This window comes from Pogoniulus pusillus, chromosome 17 (genome assembly GCF_015220805.1).
Source record: "Pogoniulus pusillus isolate bPogPus1 chromosome 17, bPogPus1.pri, whole genome shotgun sequence".
NCBI classification, from domain to species: domain Eukaryota; kingdom Metazoa; phylum Chordata; class Aves; order Piciformes; family Lybiidae; genus Pogoniulus; species Pogoniulus pusillus.
The window spans coordinates 13968255-13985321 of NC_087280.1; the positions used below are offsets into that span (position 1 = coordinate 13968255).

The following is a 17067-nucleotide window of genomic DNA, read 5'->3' on the forward strand; positions in this document are numbered from 1 at the left end:
GGGACTGGTGGGGCCTGAGGATGCTGCCAGTGACACCCGCAGCTCAGGCAGAAAATCAAACTGATCCTGGGCAGGTGCTGAGGCAGCAGGGCTGGATGCAGGCTGGTACTTGCAGCATGCCATGGCAAGCTGCAGAGCTAGTGCTAGCTGAGCTTCTCTTGCCGTCAAATGTGCCACAGAAATGACTGTTTCCAGGGAGCCTGGCACTGGTGATGCCAGAGAACATCAGCAGTGAGTGTAGAGTGCTCTGGGCAGCTGAATGGGGCAGAGGCAAAGGGGAGCAGCAAGTCCCTTCCTGCAGCAGACAGGACCCTTTGGGGCCTGAGCCAGTTGCCCAGTGACCAGTTGGTGGCTGACTGGGACCCTGGTAACATGGCAGCAAATGGGCGCTAAGTGGGGGTGCTCTTGCCCAGAAGGCCTGTGGTGACTGTGGGTGGGGATTTGTGTCACTTGACTCAGCTGGTGTGCTTCCTGGGGCTTGTGCCCAGGGCACTGTGCCCTGGCTGTGCCATGCTATGCCATGTTGTGCCATTGTGCCATTGTGCCACTCCTTGGTGTGACCGCCCAGGCATTGCTCAGCTGAGGGACAGCAAATTAGCAAAGCTCCTCTCTGGCATTTTTCCCCCAGCTTCCTCTAAAACTAGAATCAGCTTGGCTGTGCCCTGTAGGTGACCGTGACCTCAGCTGTGTCCTGCAGGTGGCCGTAACACCCCTATGGACACAGGGCCTCGCTGCTGGGCACAGGACAGGGGGCTCATCATGCACCACTCAGGACATGTCTGTGCCAAGCTGAGCAAAGCCAGGCTCTGCCTGTGATGGGGATGTGCAGTGGCAATTGTTGGGACTGTGTGATCCCACCACGTCTTTTCTTTGAGGGGAGGCATGCAGGGTTCCAGCTATGTGGGCACGTGCTGGCACCGGGTACTGGGGTGCAGGCCCATGAGCGTCTGTGCAATGGGTGCTCTGTCCTGGGGTCTTTCATGGCCACGAGGGCCATGGCCAGGGTGGTGAGAGTCAGGGCTGCCTTCAGTAGGGCTGCTCAGAGCCCTGGGGATCCCCCAGCCCTCTAAGCCAGGGAAGCTGAGACATGGGGAAGGGCTGGGGGGCAGGCAGGACTGGGCACAGCTGAGGGGCCTTGCTGGGGCAGAAGCCTGTGCACCACAGCAGGGTGGGGAGGACACAGGGCTCCCGCAGGGCCAGATCCTGATGGTGCCAGGCTCTGGTGTGAGGCAGCTGGGAGGGGTGGCAGGGCTGGGGGCTGCCCAGCTATGGCAGAGCCGTGTTGGCGTCGGTGCTGGGCGCGGGTACTACAGGGAGGGGAGGAAGTGCAGGAAATCTCGCAATGGCTCTATGGTCAGCGCTGGGTTTCCTGTTCCTCCCCAGGAGCCAGAGCTGCACCAGGTCCAGACTGCGCCGGCCCCGTCCCTGGGAGGACACCAGCGGCAGCCCCACGGCAGGGACTTCACACCGCATGCAGGTTAGAGGGGCCGATGCCCTGATGGAGACTGCCAGGGACAAGCGACCTCTGTATGGGGTTGGGGGTGGGTCCCAGCCCTGTGATACACAGGGTTGAAGGCTGTGCCAGGGACTTTCTGCCCTGCACAGAGACGTGCCCCAGTACCCTCCTGCTCAGGCTAGGCCCTTGCCATGGGGCAGGGCATCCTGGGCACTGCAGCTGGGACCACTGGGGTCCTTGGACACATCCAAGCTTGGCACATTAGTCTGGGGTTCAGCACCCTGTTCTCTCCTGCCAGCTCCCCTCCTTGTGTCCTGGCCCTCAAGAACTCTCTTGTTCCCACGTACCTGGTAGCCCCTGCCAAAGACACAGGCGTGGACTATGCCAGTGGGCAGAAAGGGACTAGAGCTGCTGGACTGCATGAGGCCAGTGCCTGGCCAGGGTGGGGGGCACCATTGTGCTGCCCTCAGGGTGCAGCCTCACACACATGGCAGAGGCAATGCTGCTGGTTTTGACCCCACAACTTCCTCCTCCCTGGTCCCATCCCTGTGGGTTCCATCTGCTTCTCAGGGTGTCCTCAACACTCCTGCCTGCTTTGAATGTGATTTGCAAGGCAGATTGTGAGGGGTAGGGTGGCCCCTGTGCCCTACCGCTGCCAGCTCAGGCACCATGTCCAGCTGACACAGCGGTGGCACGGGATGCAAAGGGCCCTGGCTACTGGTGACAGCTGTGTGAGGCTTTGTGCGGCAGCCACAACTCAGGCTCTGCTGCCACTCCACAGCTTCCTCCCGCTGGGGAGAGCAGTGCCATGGGCTTCGGGCCAGAGCTGTGGTGCCCACAAGGGCACAGTGCACTGCTGCGGCTGCAGGACAGTGAGCTGCGCCTGCTGGAGCTGATGAAAAAGTGGATGTCTCAGCGTGCCAAGAGCGACCGGGAGTACGCGGGGATGCTGCACCAGATGTTCTCCCAGCTGGAGAAGCAGGAGGGCTCCAGCCAGCTCCGCACCAGTGACCATGGTGGACAGATTGGGGAGGTAGGAACACCCTTGTGCTGGAGCAGAGCTGGGTGTGGTGCTGGTGGGTGGCCACTCCTGATACCCTGTGCCCACAGTCCTGGTGGGTGCTGGCAAGCCGGACGGAGATGCTGAGCCAGATCCTGCGGCGGCACGCAGAGGAGCTGTCAACGGGGCCGCTGGCCAAGCTGACCCTGCTCATCCGAGACAAGCAGCAGCTGCGCAAGGCCTTCAGTGAGCAGTGGCACCAGCTCAGGCAGGAGTACAACCGGGTGGGTGCAGGGATCCTGGCACAGGGAGCAGGTGGGCACAACCTGGCTCGGCTGCCCTGACAGCCTCCCCCTCCCCAGACCACGCAGCAGGAGATGGAGAAGCTGAAGGCACAATATCGCAGTCTGGTGCGGGACAGTGTCCAAGCCAAGCGCAAGTACCAGGAGGCCAGTAAAGGTGCCAGCCTTTGGGTACCAGCTTCGCTTCCCACCTCCTCTGTCCCTGTCACTCTGTGTCCCCTCCCACCTCCCCTCACAGGTGTGGGATGGCTGGACACCCTGTGTCCTGCAGCACCCACTACACGGCCTGGATTAAGAGTGTCCAGGGGTAGGTGGCACAAGGAGAGCCCAGGCAGGTATAATTCCTGGGGGTTACAGCTTGGGGCATCATGAGCCAGGAGTGGGCCCGTGCACAAGGAGAGCTGTGAACCCCTGCTCTTGGTCCTTCTGCTTGCCCTAGCACCTCTGCCAGCCCTGTCACCCCCTCTTGGCCCCTGCTACTGTCTTGTTGGGTCTCCATGCCCCTTGCCAGCTGCTCAGGGGCATGTGTCACAGCGCTGAGACCGGTGGCACACAGGCGGTGGGTGTTTTCCATGGCCTCTTCCTCCAGACAAGGAGCGGGATAAGGCAAAGGAGAAGTACGTCCGCAGCCTCTGGAAGCTCTACGCCCTGCACAACCAGTACGTGCTGGCAGTGCAGGCAGCCGCGCTCCACCACCAGCACCACTACCAGCGGGCACTGCCCAGCCTCCACCAGTCCCTCTACAGCCTGCAGCAAGAAATGGTCTTCATCCTGTAAGAGCTCTGCTCATCCTGTATTCTGTTGCCTGCCCCATGTCCTGCTACCCATCCTGTGCCCTGCTGCCCTCCTCTGCTGCTTCCATCAGCAACGTGCATCTTCTCTGCCCCTCATGCTGCAGCCCTCACAGTGATGCCCTGCAGTGCCACATGAGATGTGGGAACTGAAGGCATGAAGCAGCAGGATGTGGGGACCAGGCAGAAAGACTGGGGCTCAAGGGCCAGTGGGCTGGGGGCCACAAGAGCCTGGCAGCTCACATCCTCCCATGTCCCCACAGGAAGGACATCCTGGGAGAATTCCACAGCATCAGCAGCCTGGTGCAGGAGGACATGCTGGCTGTGCATCAGGAAATCACCAGTGCCATCCAGGCCATCGAGCCGGGCACCGAGTACAGCAGCTTCATCCAGAGCCACAAGTATGGCACTGCACAGCTTCAGCCCCTCTGCCAGGCACTGCCCCGTGAGCCATGGGTGCCAGTAGCTGACATGGTGCAGGTGGGAGGCAGAGCTATGCCTGGGTGTCTGCAGGTACAGCTCTGAGGTGCCACCGGCTGTGTCATTTGATGAGAGCTTGCTGGAGGAGACGGAGGGGCTGGCACCGGGGGAACTGCAGCTGAATGAACTGACCATCGAGAGCGTCCAGCACTCGTGAGCGGGGCCAGGAGTGGGTGAGGGGCCATGGGCGGGAGGCTGCTGCCATCTGCAGTGCAGCTTAGCACCGTCCAGCAGGTGCAGGAGTCCGCTGGCAGCGTGGCTCAGCACCATCCGGCACATGGTCCTTGCAGCCTGACATGGGTGGAGGAGGAGCTGGTGGCCGCCGCAGAGGCCGTGGGCAACAAGGAACAGCGGGTGCAGGAGCTGCAGGCAGAGATCCAGGGCGCGGAGCAGGGCCGGAGCCCCGGGGAGCGGTGAGGTGTGGCACGGGTGGGCGGTGAGGGGTGGCAGAGGCAAGAGCTGACCAGCCTGTTCCCTCTCCAGAGTGCACTTGCTGGGCAAGCGCCAGGGGCTGCAGGAGGTGCAGCAGCAGCTCGAGGGCTGCCTCTGCACCCAGGCCAAGCTGCAGGTACAGCGGGACCTTCTGGCTGGGAAGCTGGGGGAGCTGGGCACCAAGGAGCCCCTGCCTGCCCTGCCACTGCAGGAGGATCGGCAGTCGGTCTCCTCCACGGTGAGTCCTGCCTTGCTGTGCCCTGGGAGCTGCAGGCACGGGGCACATAAGACTCGAGTGGACACATGGGGCTCAGGTGGATTCTTCCCCCTGGCCATGGCACAGCTCACATCTACCCCCAGGAACAGGAGCGGAGCGGAGCCACTGCTCTGGAGACCCTCAAGAACCACATTACTGGTATCTTCAGCCCCAAGTACTCGGTAAGTCCCTGGACATCTCCAGCTGCCCTGCCCTCCTAAACGGCCACCTTGCCAAGCCTCCTGGTTCTCCAGTACCTACTGCCTTCTCCTCGCCAGCCCCATCCAGCTCCCTCCCATCCATACTCCATCCCACGCTCCCTCTGCTGCTGCCCCATCTCCAGCGCCACCCACGGGTGCATCTGGGCTTACCCTTATCTTCATCTAGCTGCCACCTCCCGTGCCCCTGATCCCAGAGGTGCAGAAGCCGCTGTGCCAGCAGGCCTGGTACCACGGGGCCATTCCACGCTCAGAGGTGCAGGAGCTGCTGAGCTGCAGTGGGGATTTCCTGGTGCGGGAGAGCCAGGGCAAGCAGGAGTACGTGCTCAGTGTGCTGTGGGATGGGCAGCCCCGACACTTCATCATCCAGGCTGCCGATGTGAGTGTCCACAGGCAAGGGGAGATGGCAAGGGTGACAGGTGGGGGTCCCTGAGCAGGCACAGCTCTGGTGTGAGTGCATGGGACGTGTATGTAAGGTGTGAGCTATCTGTTTCTGTCCTGAAATGGGCTGAGAGTGGAGCATGGGGTGTGAGCCTGCTCATGCATGCTTCCCCTGCCTGCTGTGCAAGTGCTGCACCGTGTGCCATGTGCCTGCTCATCCCCATGTGCCTCCAACCCCCATGAGCACACCAGGAGAAGTCCTCAGCTGGCCTCTCCTGCAGAACATGTACCGGCTGGAGGGCGAGGGCTTCCCCACCATCCCGCTGCTTGTCGAGCACCTCCTGCAGAGCCAGCAACCCGTTACCAGGAAGAGTGGCATCGTCCTGGCCAGGGCTGTGCCCAAGGTGATGATGGGCACTGGGGACAGGGATGAGACCCTTACACAGGGGACAGGCCTGCCCACAGCTGGGCTGGGAGCTCCAAGCACTGTGCCAGTCAGATGTGGGTGACTTAGCCCCAGGGTGGGGACTGGAGCTGGAGGCCCCACTCTGGGGCTGCAAGGTGGATGTGGGCATGGGACATGCTGGATGGCAGCTCACCATCTTTGGTGCCCGCTCACTGCAGGACAAATGGGTGCTCAACCATGAGGACGTGCTGCTGGGGGAGCGCATTGGCCGGGTGAGTCAGTGCTTTGGCCCTTGTCTCCACAGGGCAGGGCTGTCCAAGGGGGTCTCCAGGGGGTGCAGCAGGCCACGCCACAGCATGCTGGGCCAGTGCCCTCGTGTCTCTTGGCAGGGTAACTTTGGGGAGGTGTTCAGTGGCCGCCTGAGAGCTGACAACACCCCTGTAGCAGTGAAGTCCTGCCGGGAAACGCTCCCACCCGAGCTCAAGGCCAAGTTCCTTCAGGAAGCCAGGTCTGTATGGGCATCACGACTGTCCCTGCCCATCTGTCTCTCCTCTGGCTGTTCAAACCCTTCTGGGACTGCAGCACCTTTTTGCTGAGGGCTGTGTTCCTAGGCCGGGTGGGCAGGGTGTCCTGGGGACAGCATGGAGGCAGTCTGTTCCTGGGACAGCCAGTGCCTGGTGTGCTCACAGTGCCTTTCCCTGTCCCCGCAGGATCCTCAAGCAGTACAACCACCCCAACATAGTCCGGCTCATCGGTGTCTGCACCCAGAAGCAGCCCATTTACATCGTCATGGAGCTCGTGCAGGGTGAGCAGCCCCCATGCTGCCAGGGCAGCCAGTGCACACCACAGTGTGCCAGGGCAGCTGCCACCAGCTTTGCAATCCTGGGTACAGGAGGGGACTTCCTGAGCTTCCTGCGCAGTGAGGGAACACACCTGCGTGTCAAGGAGCTGATCAAGATGACAGAGAATGCTGCAGCTGGTATGGAGTACCTGGAGAGCAAGCACTGCATCCACAGGTGGGCTCTGGTGGCACGGGTGTGTGATAGCTAGAGCAGGAGAACCCTGGAGCCTTTGCTGCCCTTAGCCCATGCCAAGCTGATGCCCATGGAGACATCTGGGCTTGTGGCTGATGGCTCTGGGCCATCTCAGGGACCTGGCTGCTCGCAACTGCCTGGTGACAGAGAAGAATGCCCTGAAGATCAGTGACTTCGGGATGTCACGGGAGGAGGAGGATGGCATCTACGCCTCCACGGGTGGGATGAAGCAGATCCCTGTCAAGTGGACTGCCCCTGAAGCACTGAATTATGGTATGGAATGGAGCCAGGCATGACCTGGCAGCCACATGGCACAGCTGGGAGCCAGAATTCTGGGATACATTGTCCTGCTCCCATATGCTAGTCTTATGACATTCCTAGGCCGATACAGCTCAGAGAGTGATGTCTGGAGCTTTGGGATCCTACTGTGGGAAGCCTTCAGCCTGGGTGCCGTTCCCTATACCAACCTCAGCAACCAACAGACACGAGAAGCAGTGGAACAAGGTGAGAGTGGGGCTAGAGTCTAGTCCCTGAGGATCTCTGTGAGGTTGTGGGTCCAGTGTTGGGTCTGCTGTGGTATCGTGCCCCTGAGACAGGCAGGACAGAGCCATGGGTGATAAAGGGCCAGTGACTCGAGCTGCCATGTCCTCATCCCTGACGTCCCCAGGTGTGCGGCTGGACCCCCCCGAGCAGTGCCCCGAGGAGGTGTACCGGCTGATGCAGAGGTGCTGGGAGTATGACCCACGCAAGCGGCCCAGCTTCAGCACCATCCACCAGGACCTCATCACCATCCGCAAGCGGCACCGGTGACAGGCATCACCCTGCCAGCCCTGCTTGGGGCAGCACTGTGTGCCCCCGACCCTTCCCAGCTGAACGATGCCTGTCAGAGGAGCAGGTGCTGCAGGGCAGCTGACCGTGGCTGTGCTTTCTCCCCAGCCCAGGGCAAGGGGCTCCCATAGCCCTCCAGGGACCTCGACCTCACAGCCTCTGCCAGGCTTGGTCCTGGGTAATAAAAAACTGAGCGCTGCAGAAGTGTATCTGGGAGTACAGGTGGGACAGACCCTGTGGGAGACAGAAGGACCGTGTGCCCTCGCTGCACCTGGCATGGGCACAACACAGTATGGCACAGGGGGATGGCACAGGAGGGACTGGCACGCTGGTACCTTGACCCAGACCCGGGGCTATGGGGAACCAGGTGTGTCCGGAGTGTCCCCGGGGCTATGGGGTGTGGCGTGGCTGTCCCCCGAGCGCTCGGCGGCGCCGCCCAGTGGCTCCCGCCTCGCTGTGGCTCCCGGCGGAGCCGCCTCCGAGTGGGGCGGGCGGGCGGCGGGGCTGGGGCGGGGTCTGGGCGGGGCCGGCGGGCGGGGCCTGGCCTGGCCCATCCCGGCCGCAGCAGCCGGCGGGCTCGGGGCGGGCAAACGATGTGAGGAGCCGGGACGGGCCGTGGAGCCGCCCAGGGTAAGAGCAGAACGGCCGCGCCCCCATCCCCGTCCCCGCCCCAGAGCCGTCCCGCCGTGGGTGGCTCCGGCTCGGGCCGCGCCGTGCCGTTCCCGGCCCTGTGCCGGGCCGCGGTGCAGCGGCCCCGGGCTGCCTGTCTCGGCCCGGGTTCGCTGCGGCCTGCTTCGGCCTCAGCCCTGCTCCCGCTCCCCGCTGCTCTCGGCTCCAGTCTGTGCCGGGCCCGGCCCCAGTCACCCCTTGGCTATTAATACTCTGGGGCGGATTAAGCGAAGTAGGACGCGGGGAGGAGGGCGAGGAGGAGGAGGAAGATCGGGGTGGGCAGAGCAGGGGACACGGGGCAGCGCTGCTCGGTCCCAGGCCTCTCGGCTGGGCTCATCTCGCAGCACGGAGCAGGAGCCACTGTCCTCTGTCCTGTGCCCCCGTGTCCCGTCCTGTCCCCGTGTCTGTCCCGCGTCAGTCCCGGTGCCCCATCCTCTGCCCGTCCCGTCCTCTGCCCGTCCCGTCCTCGGCCCCGCGGCTGCTAGAGTGGCGCGGACCTGACCGTGTCGCGATGCAGGTCTGTCCCTGCGGCCCTCCGGGATGAAGCTGAAGAAGCAGGTGACAGTGTGCGGAGCTGCCATCTTCTGCGTGGCCGTCTTCTCGCTCTACCTGATGCTGGACCGGGTGCAGCATGACCCCGCACGCCACCAGAGTGGGGGCAACTTCCCCAGGGTGAGCGACGCGGACGGACAGGTGGCCCAAGGCCAGCAAGATCCTGTTGGCACAGCCTGAGGCTGTTCGGTGGCCCGGGCCAGGGCTCCCACCCTGCTGCCCAGGGTGGCCAGGACCCAGGGGGCGCTGGAGTGTGTCTCACCACATGTCTGTGTCTCCAGAGCCAGATCTCGGTGCTGCAGAACCGCATCGAGCAGCTGGAGCAGCTGCTGGAGGAGAATCATGAGATCATCAGCCACATCAAGGACTCGGTCCTGGAGCTGACGGCCCATGCTGAGGGGCAGCCATCCCCACCTCACCACACACCCAATGGCTCCTGGGTGCTACCCCCCGAGAGCCGTCCGAGCTTCCTCTCTGTGTCCCCACAGGACTGCCAGTTTGCCCTGGGGGGCAAGGGACAGAACACAGACCTGCAGGTGAGGGGGAGCCCAGTAGTTCAGGTCTCTACCAGTGCAAAATGTCCTGCTCTCCACCCCTGAGGGTGCCCTGCGAGTACCAGGGTGGGGTCCTGGCCCTGCTTTTCTAGAGGGCTCTCAGCCCTGTGTCTGCCTTAAGCCTGGTCTCCCTCCTGGCAGATGCTGGCCGTGTACTCCCTGCTGTCCTTTGACAACCAGGATGGTGGGGTGTGGAAGCAGGGCTTTGACATCACCTATGAGCCCAACGAGTGGGACACGGAGCCCCTGCAGGTGTTTGTGGTGCCACACTCCCACAATGACCCAGGTGAGCATCAGGCAAAGGTAGGCAGGGGAGGGGCAGGGCTGATCCTTCCTGAAATGTTGGTCGGGAAAGGCTGGGGCCAACGTGGTGACCCCCACCTCATGCTGCTAGGCTGGATCAAGACCTTTGATAAATACTACTACGACCAGACACAGCACATCCTCAACAGCATGGTGCTGAAGATGCAGGAGGACCCACGTCGCCGCTTCATTTGGTCTGAGATCTCCTTCTTCTCCAAGTGGTGGGACAACATCAGTGCTCAGAAGCGGGCAGCAGTGCGGAGGTAGGACCACCTGCCTGGCCCATGGTCCCAGTCTGTGGGGTGGGTACTGTGGGATTTGCTGGCCATAGGCGCAGAAGGGCTCTGGGCAGATGAAGATGCCCAGGTATCTCAGTGCCACAAGACACTGAAGTCGCGGCAAGGTAGAGTGAGGGCCAGAATACTGTGAGAGCTGGGGCCCCGGGGAATGTGGGCGGGCAGGTAGGTCTCGACTTGCACTGCTCTCTGTGCTCCTAGAAATGGGGGACTTCCTCTTATTGCTGTAACACTGGGCACCGAGTGCCGCTGCAGAGCTAGAGCAGTGCCAGCACCTCACAAAGGTACCCTCAGCAGAGTGGGAGAACTGGAGACCAGGATTCTGTGGTGTCCCTTTCACAGGCTGATTGGCAATGGGCAGCTAGAGATGGTGACGGGCGGCTGGGTGATGCCTGATGAGGCCAATTCTCACTACTTTGCCATGATCGACCAGCTGATTGAGGGGCACCAGTGGCTGGAGAAGAACATTGGTGAGAGCTGGAGGGGATGCTGGGCAGGGCACTGGAGGGAGGCCTATGAGATGTACCAGCAGACACCCTCATCCCTGGCATCAGCTTCCTCCTGGGAGGTACTCACAGTCTCTCTATCCCCAGGTGTGACACCTCGCTCAGGCTGGGCTGTTGACCCCTTTGGGTACAGCTCCACCATGCCCTACCTGCTGAAGCGCTCCAACCTGACAGCCATGCTTATCCAGCGTGTGCACTATGCCATCAAGAAGCACTTTGCTGCCACCAAGAACCTGGAGTTCATGTGGAGACAGACATGGGGTGAGGGATTGCTGGGAGGGGACCTCAGAGAGGGCCTCCTCTTTGCCGCTAGGCAAGGAAGACTCATGGCTGGGGCTCATTTGTGTTTGGTTCCACAGATACAGACACCAGCACTGACATCTTCTGCCACATGATGCCCTTCTACAGCTATGATGTGCCCCACACCTGTGGGCCTGACCCCAAGATCTGCTGCCAGTTTGACTTCAAGCGCCTGCCTGGTGGCCGCATCAACTGCCCGTGGAAGGTGCCTCCCCGAGCCATCACTGATACCAACGTGGCAGAGCGGTGAGTGTGGCAGGAATGAGTGGCTCAAAGCACTTTGGCCATACCCAGGATGCACTCTCATGCCCTGTCACCCCCGACAGAGCCCAGCTGCTGCTGGACCAGTACCGTAAGAAGTCCAAGCTGTTCCGCAGCAAGGTGCTGCTGGTTCCCCTGGGTGACGACTTCCGCTACGACAAGCCGCAGGAGTGGGATGCCCAGTTCCTCAACTACCAGCGCATCTTCGACTTCCTCAACTCCCAGCCCAGTCTCCATGTCCAGGTACGAGCAGGAGCCATGCTGGAAGTTGCTGGAAGGCACCAGAGAGTGGGTGGTGCTGGGAGGGCTGGTGGGAGGCAGCTCCCCACCATGCTCAGAGCTGCGTGTGATGCTCCGCAGGCACAGTTTGGGACACTCTCAGACTACTTTGATGCCCTGTTCAAGAAGGTGGGCATCGTGCCAGGGATGAAGCTGCCAGGGTTCCCGGTGCTAAGTGGGGATTTCTTCTCCTACGCGGACCGAGAAGACCACTACTGGACAGGCTACTACACCTCCCGGCCCTTCTACAAGAGCTTGGACCGGGTGCTGGAGGCCCACCTCCGGTGAGGAGCAGGGCTTGGGGTTTCGGGGCAGTACCTCAGAACTTTGGCAGTTCCCTGGTCTGTGTCCAGCTGCCAGTGTGTTGGGGGTGGCCCCTGCATGGCCCAGGCAGTGCCAAACCCTTACCCCAGGCATGGAGAATGCATGAGCTGGGCTGGCTGTTCCTTCTCTGCCCCCATCCTGGCACTGGGATGCTGGGGCAGGGCTCCTTGGTGACACTGTCCCTGCACAGCGGGGCAGAGATCCTGTACAGCCTGGCACTCGCCCACGCCCGCCACACTGGCACCACCAGCAGGTATCCACTCTCTGACTACTCCCTGATGATCAATGCCCGCCGCAACCTGGGCCTCTTCCAGCACCACGATGCCATCACTGGTACCGCCAAGGAGGCTGTGGCTGTTGACTATGGAGTCCGGTGCGTGCCAGGGGCTGGGGCACAGCCCCATGGGGTCCATCTCGGGTTGGCACGGGGCTGGTGGGCACAGGGCTGGGAGTGTGGCTCAAGGTGGGGGGCCTGCGAGACCTCTTTGCCAGGGGAGGGTGTGGTATCTCTGGTGGGGTCAGTGGGATGGAGGTGAGAATAGTTCTGTGTGGCTCAATCTGCCTGTGCCTCAGGCTGCTCCACTCCCTCACCGACCTCAAGCACGTCATCATCAACGCTGCGCATTACCTTGTGCTGGGGGACAAGAACACCTTCCACCACGACCCTGCAGCACCCTTCCTGGGCACGGTGAGCAGCACCCTGCCCACGACTCCCTGTGCCGCAGCATGGGACAGTCACCCCTGTGCCCCAGGAACGCAGCCCTACCTGCCCTGCTGGGCTGGGGACAGGGTCCGAGCTGTGCCTATGTCCGCGTGGGTGGTGGGCACAGCATGTCTCTGACCGCTCCTCTCCCCAGGATGACACACGCTCCAGTCAAGACTCGCTTCCAGAGAGAACAGTGGTCAAACTGGAAACCTCACCACGGTACAGGCTGCTTCAGGGCTTGGGAGACTGTGGGGGACAGTGCTGGGGGGTACTTGGGGCTCTTGTGAAGTGGTGGGTGGGTGCGTTGCACCTGTGGGTGGTGTAGGGCAGCTGGCACCCCATGGAGTGGCCATCCTAGTGTGATCTCACTGCAGGTTCCTGGTGGTGTTCAACCCGCTGGAGCAGGAGCGCCTGAGCCTGGTGCCAGTGCTGGTGGACACCCCACATGTGCGTGTGCTCTCTGAGGAGGGGCAGCCCCTGCCCTCTCAGCTGAGCCCACGCTGGGACTCTGCCACCGATGCAATGCCTGACATCTACCAGGTATGGGTGTCTTGGTGCCACTCTGTGCCCTTCCCTCAGCCTGTGCAGCCCATATGTGTCAGGCTCCTCGCTTTGCACGCTTTGCATGGGACACCTTGTGAGTCTTCTGTGGCACCAAGGGTTTCCACTTCCCAACACAAGCTCCCACTGCTCATGAATCCATGTTGAACACCTCCTGAAGCTCTCAGCCTGCACAGCTTGTGCATGGCTGCCTCCTATCCTCACATGGGACACCACCTTATCAGCCTTCTCTGGCCACAAGTGTCTCCATACAAGCTCTGACTGCTTGTGAACCCTTTGTAAACCCCTTGTGAACCGCTCAACCTGCACGGCTCACGTGTACCAGCCTCCTGACATAGGATACTACCCTATGAGCCTTCCTTTGTGGCAGCAAGTGACCCCACATCCCAACTGCCCACAAGGCCTGCATGCACATCCCCCTCAGCAGAACTCCCAGAAGCTCTGAGCTGAGGTCTTTGCCCTGCAAAGAGCCAGCAAGTCCCCAGAGGGTGAGGCGTTGGCTCAAGTGCCCATGGTGCCCACAGGTGTCAGTTCTGGCCCGGCTGCCTGCGCTGGGGCTGCGCGTGCTGCAGCTGCACCGCTCCTTCGAGGGCCAGGCTGCGCTCCCGTCCTCTGTGCGGCTCTACCTGCATGGCCGCGATGTGCCCGTGCGCAAGCCTGCAGCTGTGCCCCTGCAAGTCCTTCCGTCTGCCACCGATGACTTCTGCCTGGAGAACCAGCACCTGCGGGCCTGCTTCTCAGGGCAGTCGGGCCTGCTGCAGGTGAGTGCAGGGTCTGGCACCTGGCCTGGGGGTGAAGAAAGGGAGTGGGGTCTGGCGATGCCCTGTGCCAGGGGTGCTTACCGCTGTGCTGGCTCCACAGAGCATCCGCCAATCTGGGGAGGAGCGGGAGCAGAGAGTGAACAGCCAGTTTCTTGTCTATGGCACCAGGACCTCTAAGGACAAAAGTGGAGCCTATCTCTTCTTGCCTGATGGCGAGGCCAAGGTACAGGGATGGCCTCTGTGAGCTACCTGACAGCCATGCTTGTGGCCTCATGCCAGTCCCATAGACAACAGCCTCAGCACAACCTTCCTTCCCCACAGCCCTACACCCCCAAGGACCCCCCAGTAGTGCGGGTGATGGAGGGACCCCTCTTCTCAGAGGTGGCCAGCTACTACCAGCATGTCCAGACTGTGGTGCGGCTTTACAATGTGCCAGGTGAGACAACATAAGGCTGTGCCAGGCAGGTCACTGGCCTAGGAGTGCTGGATGATGCTGCCCATGGGGCCAGCCCCTCACTGCCTGCCCACAGGGGTGGAGGGCCTGTCCCTGGACATGTCTTGCCTGGTGGACATCCGTGACCATGTCAACAAGGAGCTGGCCCTGCATTTCAGCACTGATATCGAGAGCGACGACACCTTCTTCACAGACCTCAATGGCTTCCAGGTACCCAGCAGCCTGGGGAGGGACAGAAGCTGCCCATGCAGGGACATCACTCCAGCCACTGATTTCTGTCCCTTGGTAGATCCAGCCCCGTCGCTACCATCGGAAGCTGCCACTGCAGGCCAACTTCTACCCCATGCCCACCATGGCCTACATCCAGGACATGCAGAGCCGCCTGACACTGCACACAGCCCAGGCTCTAGGTGTCTCCAGCCTTGGCAGCGGTGAGATGGGGCCACGGGGCTGTGCCAGCTGTGGTGCCAGGGTGTGCTGGGCACGGGAGGATGGGGAGGAGGGTGCTGTGTGTAGGGTGCCTGTTAAAGCCCATAGCGCTGGGACCCCCTCTCTTCAGGCCAGCTGGAGGTGATCCTGGACCGGCGCCTCATGCAGGATGACAACCGGGGCCTGGGCCAAGGGCTGAAGGACAACAAGCGGACCTGCAACCGGTTCCGCCTTCTGCTTGAGCGCCGTGCCACTGCCAACAAGGTGAGTGGGCTGGAAGGCTGCAGGATGGGGGTTGGGCACAGTGCCCCCAGCTCTCCCTGGGACGAGCAGAGTGGAAGTGTCTGCAAGAAGCCACCTGTAACCGTGTGCACAGTCTCCTGCCGTGCTGCCTCGTGGCCCCCTAGGCAGTGCACTGGCATTGGGTGGGGACAGACCTGGAGCTGGGGCTCCAGGGAGCGTGGTACTGTGTGTGGGGGGTCAGTCGCTGTGGAGCCCTGCGGGTGGTTAGTCCCTGCAGAGCCACGTCACCCTTATAACCATGGTGTTCTCGTCCCACCCCCTTGCCACTCTCTGTGCATGTACCATGTCACCCACTCAGAGCTCCAGCTTCTTTTCCAAACTCGCCTCCGTGTTTAGAGCCTTGGGCTTCCCCGGCGCCCGGACCGGCAGCCCTGAGGTAACGGCCGGCCTGGCCCCGTGTCTCTCCCTGTCTGGTGCACTAGATGCTAGCCCCTAGCCTAGCTAGGGCCTGTAGGCCACCTGTAGTCTGACCATCGGCTGGCTGGGCCTTGTGCCAGCTGCCTGGCCTGCAACCACCCTCCCTTTGTGGTGAAGCCTGTGGTGGGGCCTCAGGGTGACCTGTGCTGGCAGGTGCCTGTTCTCTGGGTGCTGCTGGAGGGGCTGCAAGAAGCAGGAGGTCCCGGGGGCCTTGTCTGGGCTCCAGTGGCCCCTGCTGCTCCCCAGTCCTGTGCTGACCCCTGTGCTCTCTGACAGGTTCAGGATGGGCGCCCAATCAGCTTCCCCTCCCTGCTGAGCCACATCACCTCCATGCAGCTGAACGCCGAGGCCCTGGTCATGCCTGTGACCCAGGAGAAGCTGGCCCCACCAGCCCTGCGCTCCTTCGCACCCCTTTCTACCACCCTCCCCTGCGACTTCCACATCCTTAACCTGCGGACACTGCAGGCAGAGGTGAGCTGTGTGCCCATAAGCAGGCATGGCCAGGAGCAGTAGGACTCTGGGGAGTCTCAAGAGTGTCCCTAGCCCAGCATCTCACACTGACTCCCTGGCAGGAGGAATTGCTCCCTTCAGCCGAGGCAGCCCTGATCCTGCACCGTAAAGGCTTTGACTGCAGCCTAGAAGCCAAGAATCTGGGCTTTAACTGCACCACGGGCCACGGCAAGGTAGGATTGGGCTGTTGGCTCTACTCACTGCTGGGTCAAAGCCAGGCTGGGTCCCCTGTCACATCTGACACAAAGCCTCCTGCCTCCTGTGTTTGTGCCAAGCCAGGATGGAGGGCCTCCCAGGTCCTCCAGCACCAGCATTCCTGAGCCAGTGGCTGGGCAAGAGTCCCACAGTGCATCCCTGCTCTGCCTTTTGCCCAGACAAAGCTGGTGGGTGTTGGCTTCTTGTGAAGAGGGGTCTAGAGTCTTCCATGAGCCTTGCAGACCCCAGCAAGGAAGAGCAAAGCCTGTACTGGGCCGGGCCAGCGTAGTGCTTTGGTGGGCACAGCATATGTGGTGCTGCCCCATAAATAGTCCTGTACTGCCAGGCACCACATCCTGCTCACCTGGGCCACCCACCCTTCTCCCTTCTCTTTTCTCCTCCCACTCCTCAGCTGGCCCTGGGTGGCCTGTTTCAGGGGCTGGAGTTGATCTCCCTGCAGCCCACATCACTGACCTTGATGTACCCACTGGGCACGACCTCCAACAGCACCAACGTCCACCTGGACCCTATGGAAATTGCCACTTTCCGTGTGCACCTGGGGTAGCGTCTCCTGGAGCGGGATGGAGCAGACTGCCTGGGCAGCGTGGGAGCAGCACCAGGCCCAGCAGCACCAGCATGGCCCAAGAGGGGCTGAGCCAGTAGGCCCACGGCAGGCACTGGGCAGGAGGTGCCGGACTTTCAGAGGCTGCTAATTCTAATTTATTAGTCCTGCGTTCTCGGGTAGATTTCAGAAGCAAAGTGCCGAGGCATGGCAGTGCAGAGGCTGCCAGACACTGCCTTGGCATGGAGGCCATGGGCTGGGCACTGCACTGAGGACAGCATGGTTGGTGGGAGCAGTGGGCCCTAATGGCTGCCCGGGCAGAGGCCCATGCTGGACTCCCCTCAACCCGGGGTGTGCCAGGAGCCTGCTGAGGCTGGGGCAGCTGGCAGGGAGGTGCTGTGGACTGAAGGCTGAGCTCACCTAGAGATGGTGGGAAACACGATGCTGTTTCCAAAGGCCCCACTCGTGTCTGCGTTGTGATTCTCAAGCTGATCGCCCTGGGGAGTGGGAATGGTGGTCCAGGGAGATGGGGGCTAATCTG

The 17067-nt window shown here is 62.1% G+C and overlaps 2 protein-coding genes across 10 annotated transcripts; both read left to right on the forward strand.

Moving 5' to 3' along the window:
• The first annotated feature begins 1421 nt into the window (after positions 1-1421).
• FES (FES proto-oncogene, tyrosine kinase) lies at positions 1422-7788 on the forward strand. 7 transcript variants are annotated; one of them, XM_064157768.1, is made up of 19 exons: positions 1422-1477; positions 2238-2489; positions 2567-2740; positions 2819-3065; positions 3348-3531; positions 3813-3950; positions 4063-4182; positions 4320-4442; positions 4513-4699; positions 4822-4899; positions 5105-5314; positions 5598-5720; positions 5941-5994; positions 6112-6230; positions 6433-6527; positions 6615-6738; positions 6872-7029; positions 7138-7260; positions 7424-7788. In XM_064157768.1, exons 1-19 carry the CDS (start codon positions 1472-1474, stop codon positions 7564-7566), a joined length of 2658 nt encoding a protein of 885 aa, XP_064013838.1. In that variant the 5' UTR covers positions 1422-1471; the 3' UTR covers positions 7567-7788. The 7 variants fall into 7 exon arrangements, with proteins under 7 accessions (XP_064013838.1, XP_064013840.1, XP_064013834.1 ...); XM_064157770.1 differs by having other exon boundaries at positions 2819-2915; XM_064157764.1 differs by having other exon boundaries at positions 5941-6230.
• Positions 7789-8133: 345 nt separating this feature from the next.
• Positions 8134-16984, forward strand: MAN2A2 (mannosidase alpha class 2A member 2). Of its 3 annotated transcripts, none has more exons than XM_064157772.1 (24): positions 8134-8214; positions 8771-8925; positions 9087-9341; positions 9501-9645; positions 9754-9925; positions 10301-10428; positions 10552-10725; positions 10824-11010; positions 11091-11268; positions 11386-11588; positions 11819-12001; positions 12202-12316; positions 12486-12553; positions 12709-12874; positions 13420-13656; positions 13757-13879; positions 13978-14092; positions 14187-14320; positions 14400-14541; positions 14670-14803; positions 15141-15218; positions 15536-15730; positions 15832-15942; positions 16377-16984. In XM_064157772.1, exons 2-24 carry the CDS (start codon positions 8794-8796, stop codon positions 16527-16529), a joined length of 3528 nt encoding a protein of 1175 aa, XP_064013842.1. In that variant the 5' UTR covers positions 8134-8214; positions 8771-8793; the 3' UTR covers positions 16530-16984. The 3 variants fall into 3 exon arrangements, with proteins under 3 accessions (XP_064013842.1, XP_064013843.1, XP_064013844.1); XM_064157773.1 differs by having other exon boundaries at positions 16425-16984; XM_064157774.1 differs by lacking the exon at positions 15141-15218.
• The last annotated feature ends 83 nt before the right edge of the window (positions 16985-17067 follow it).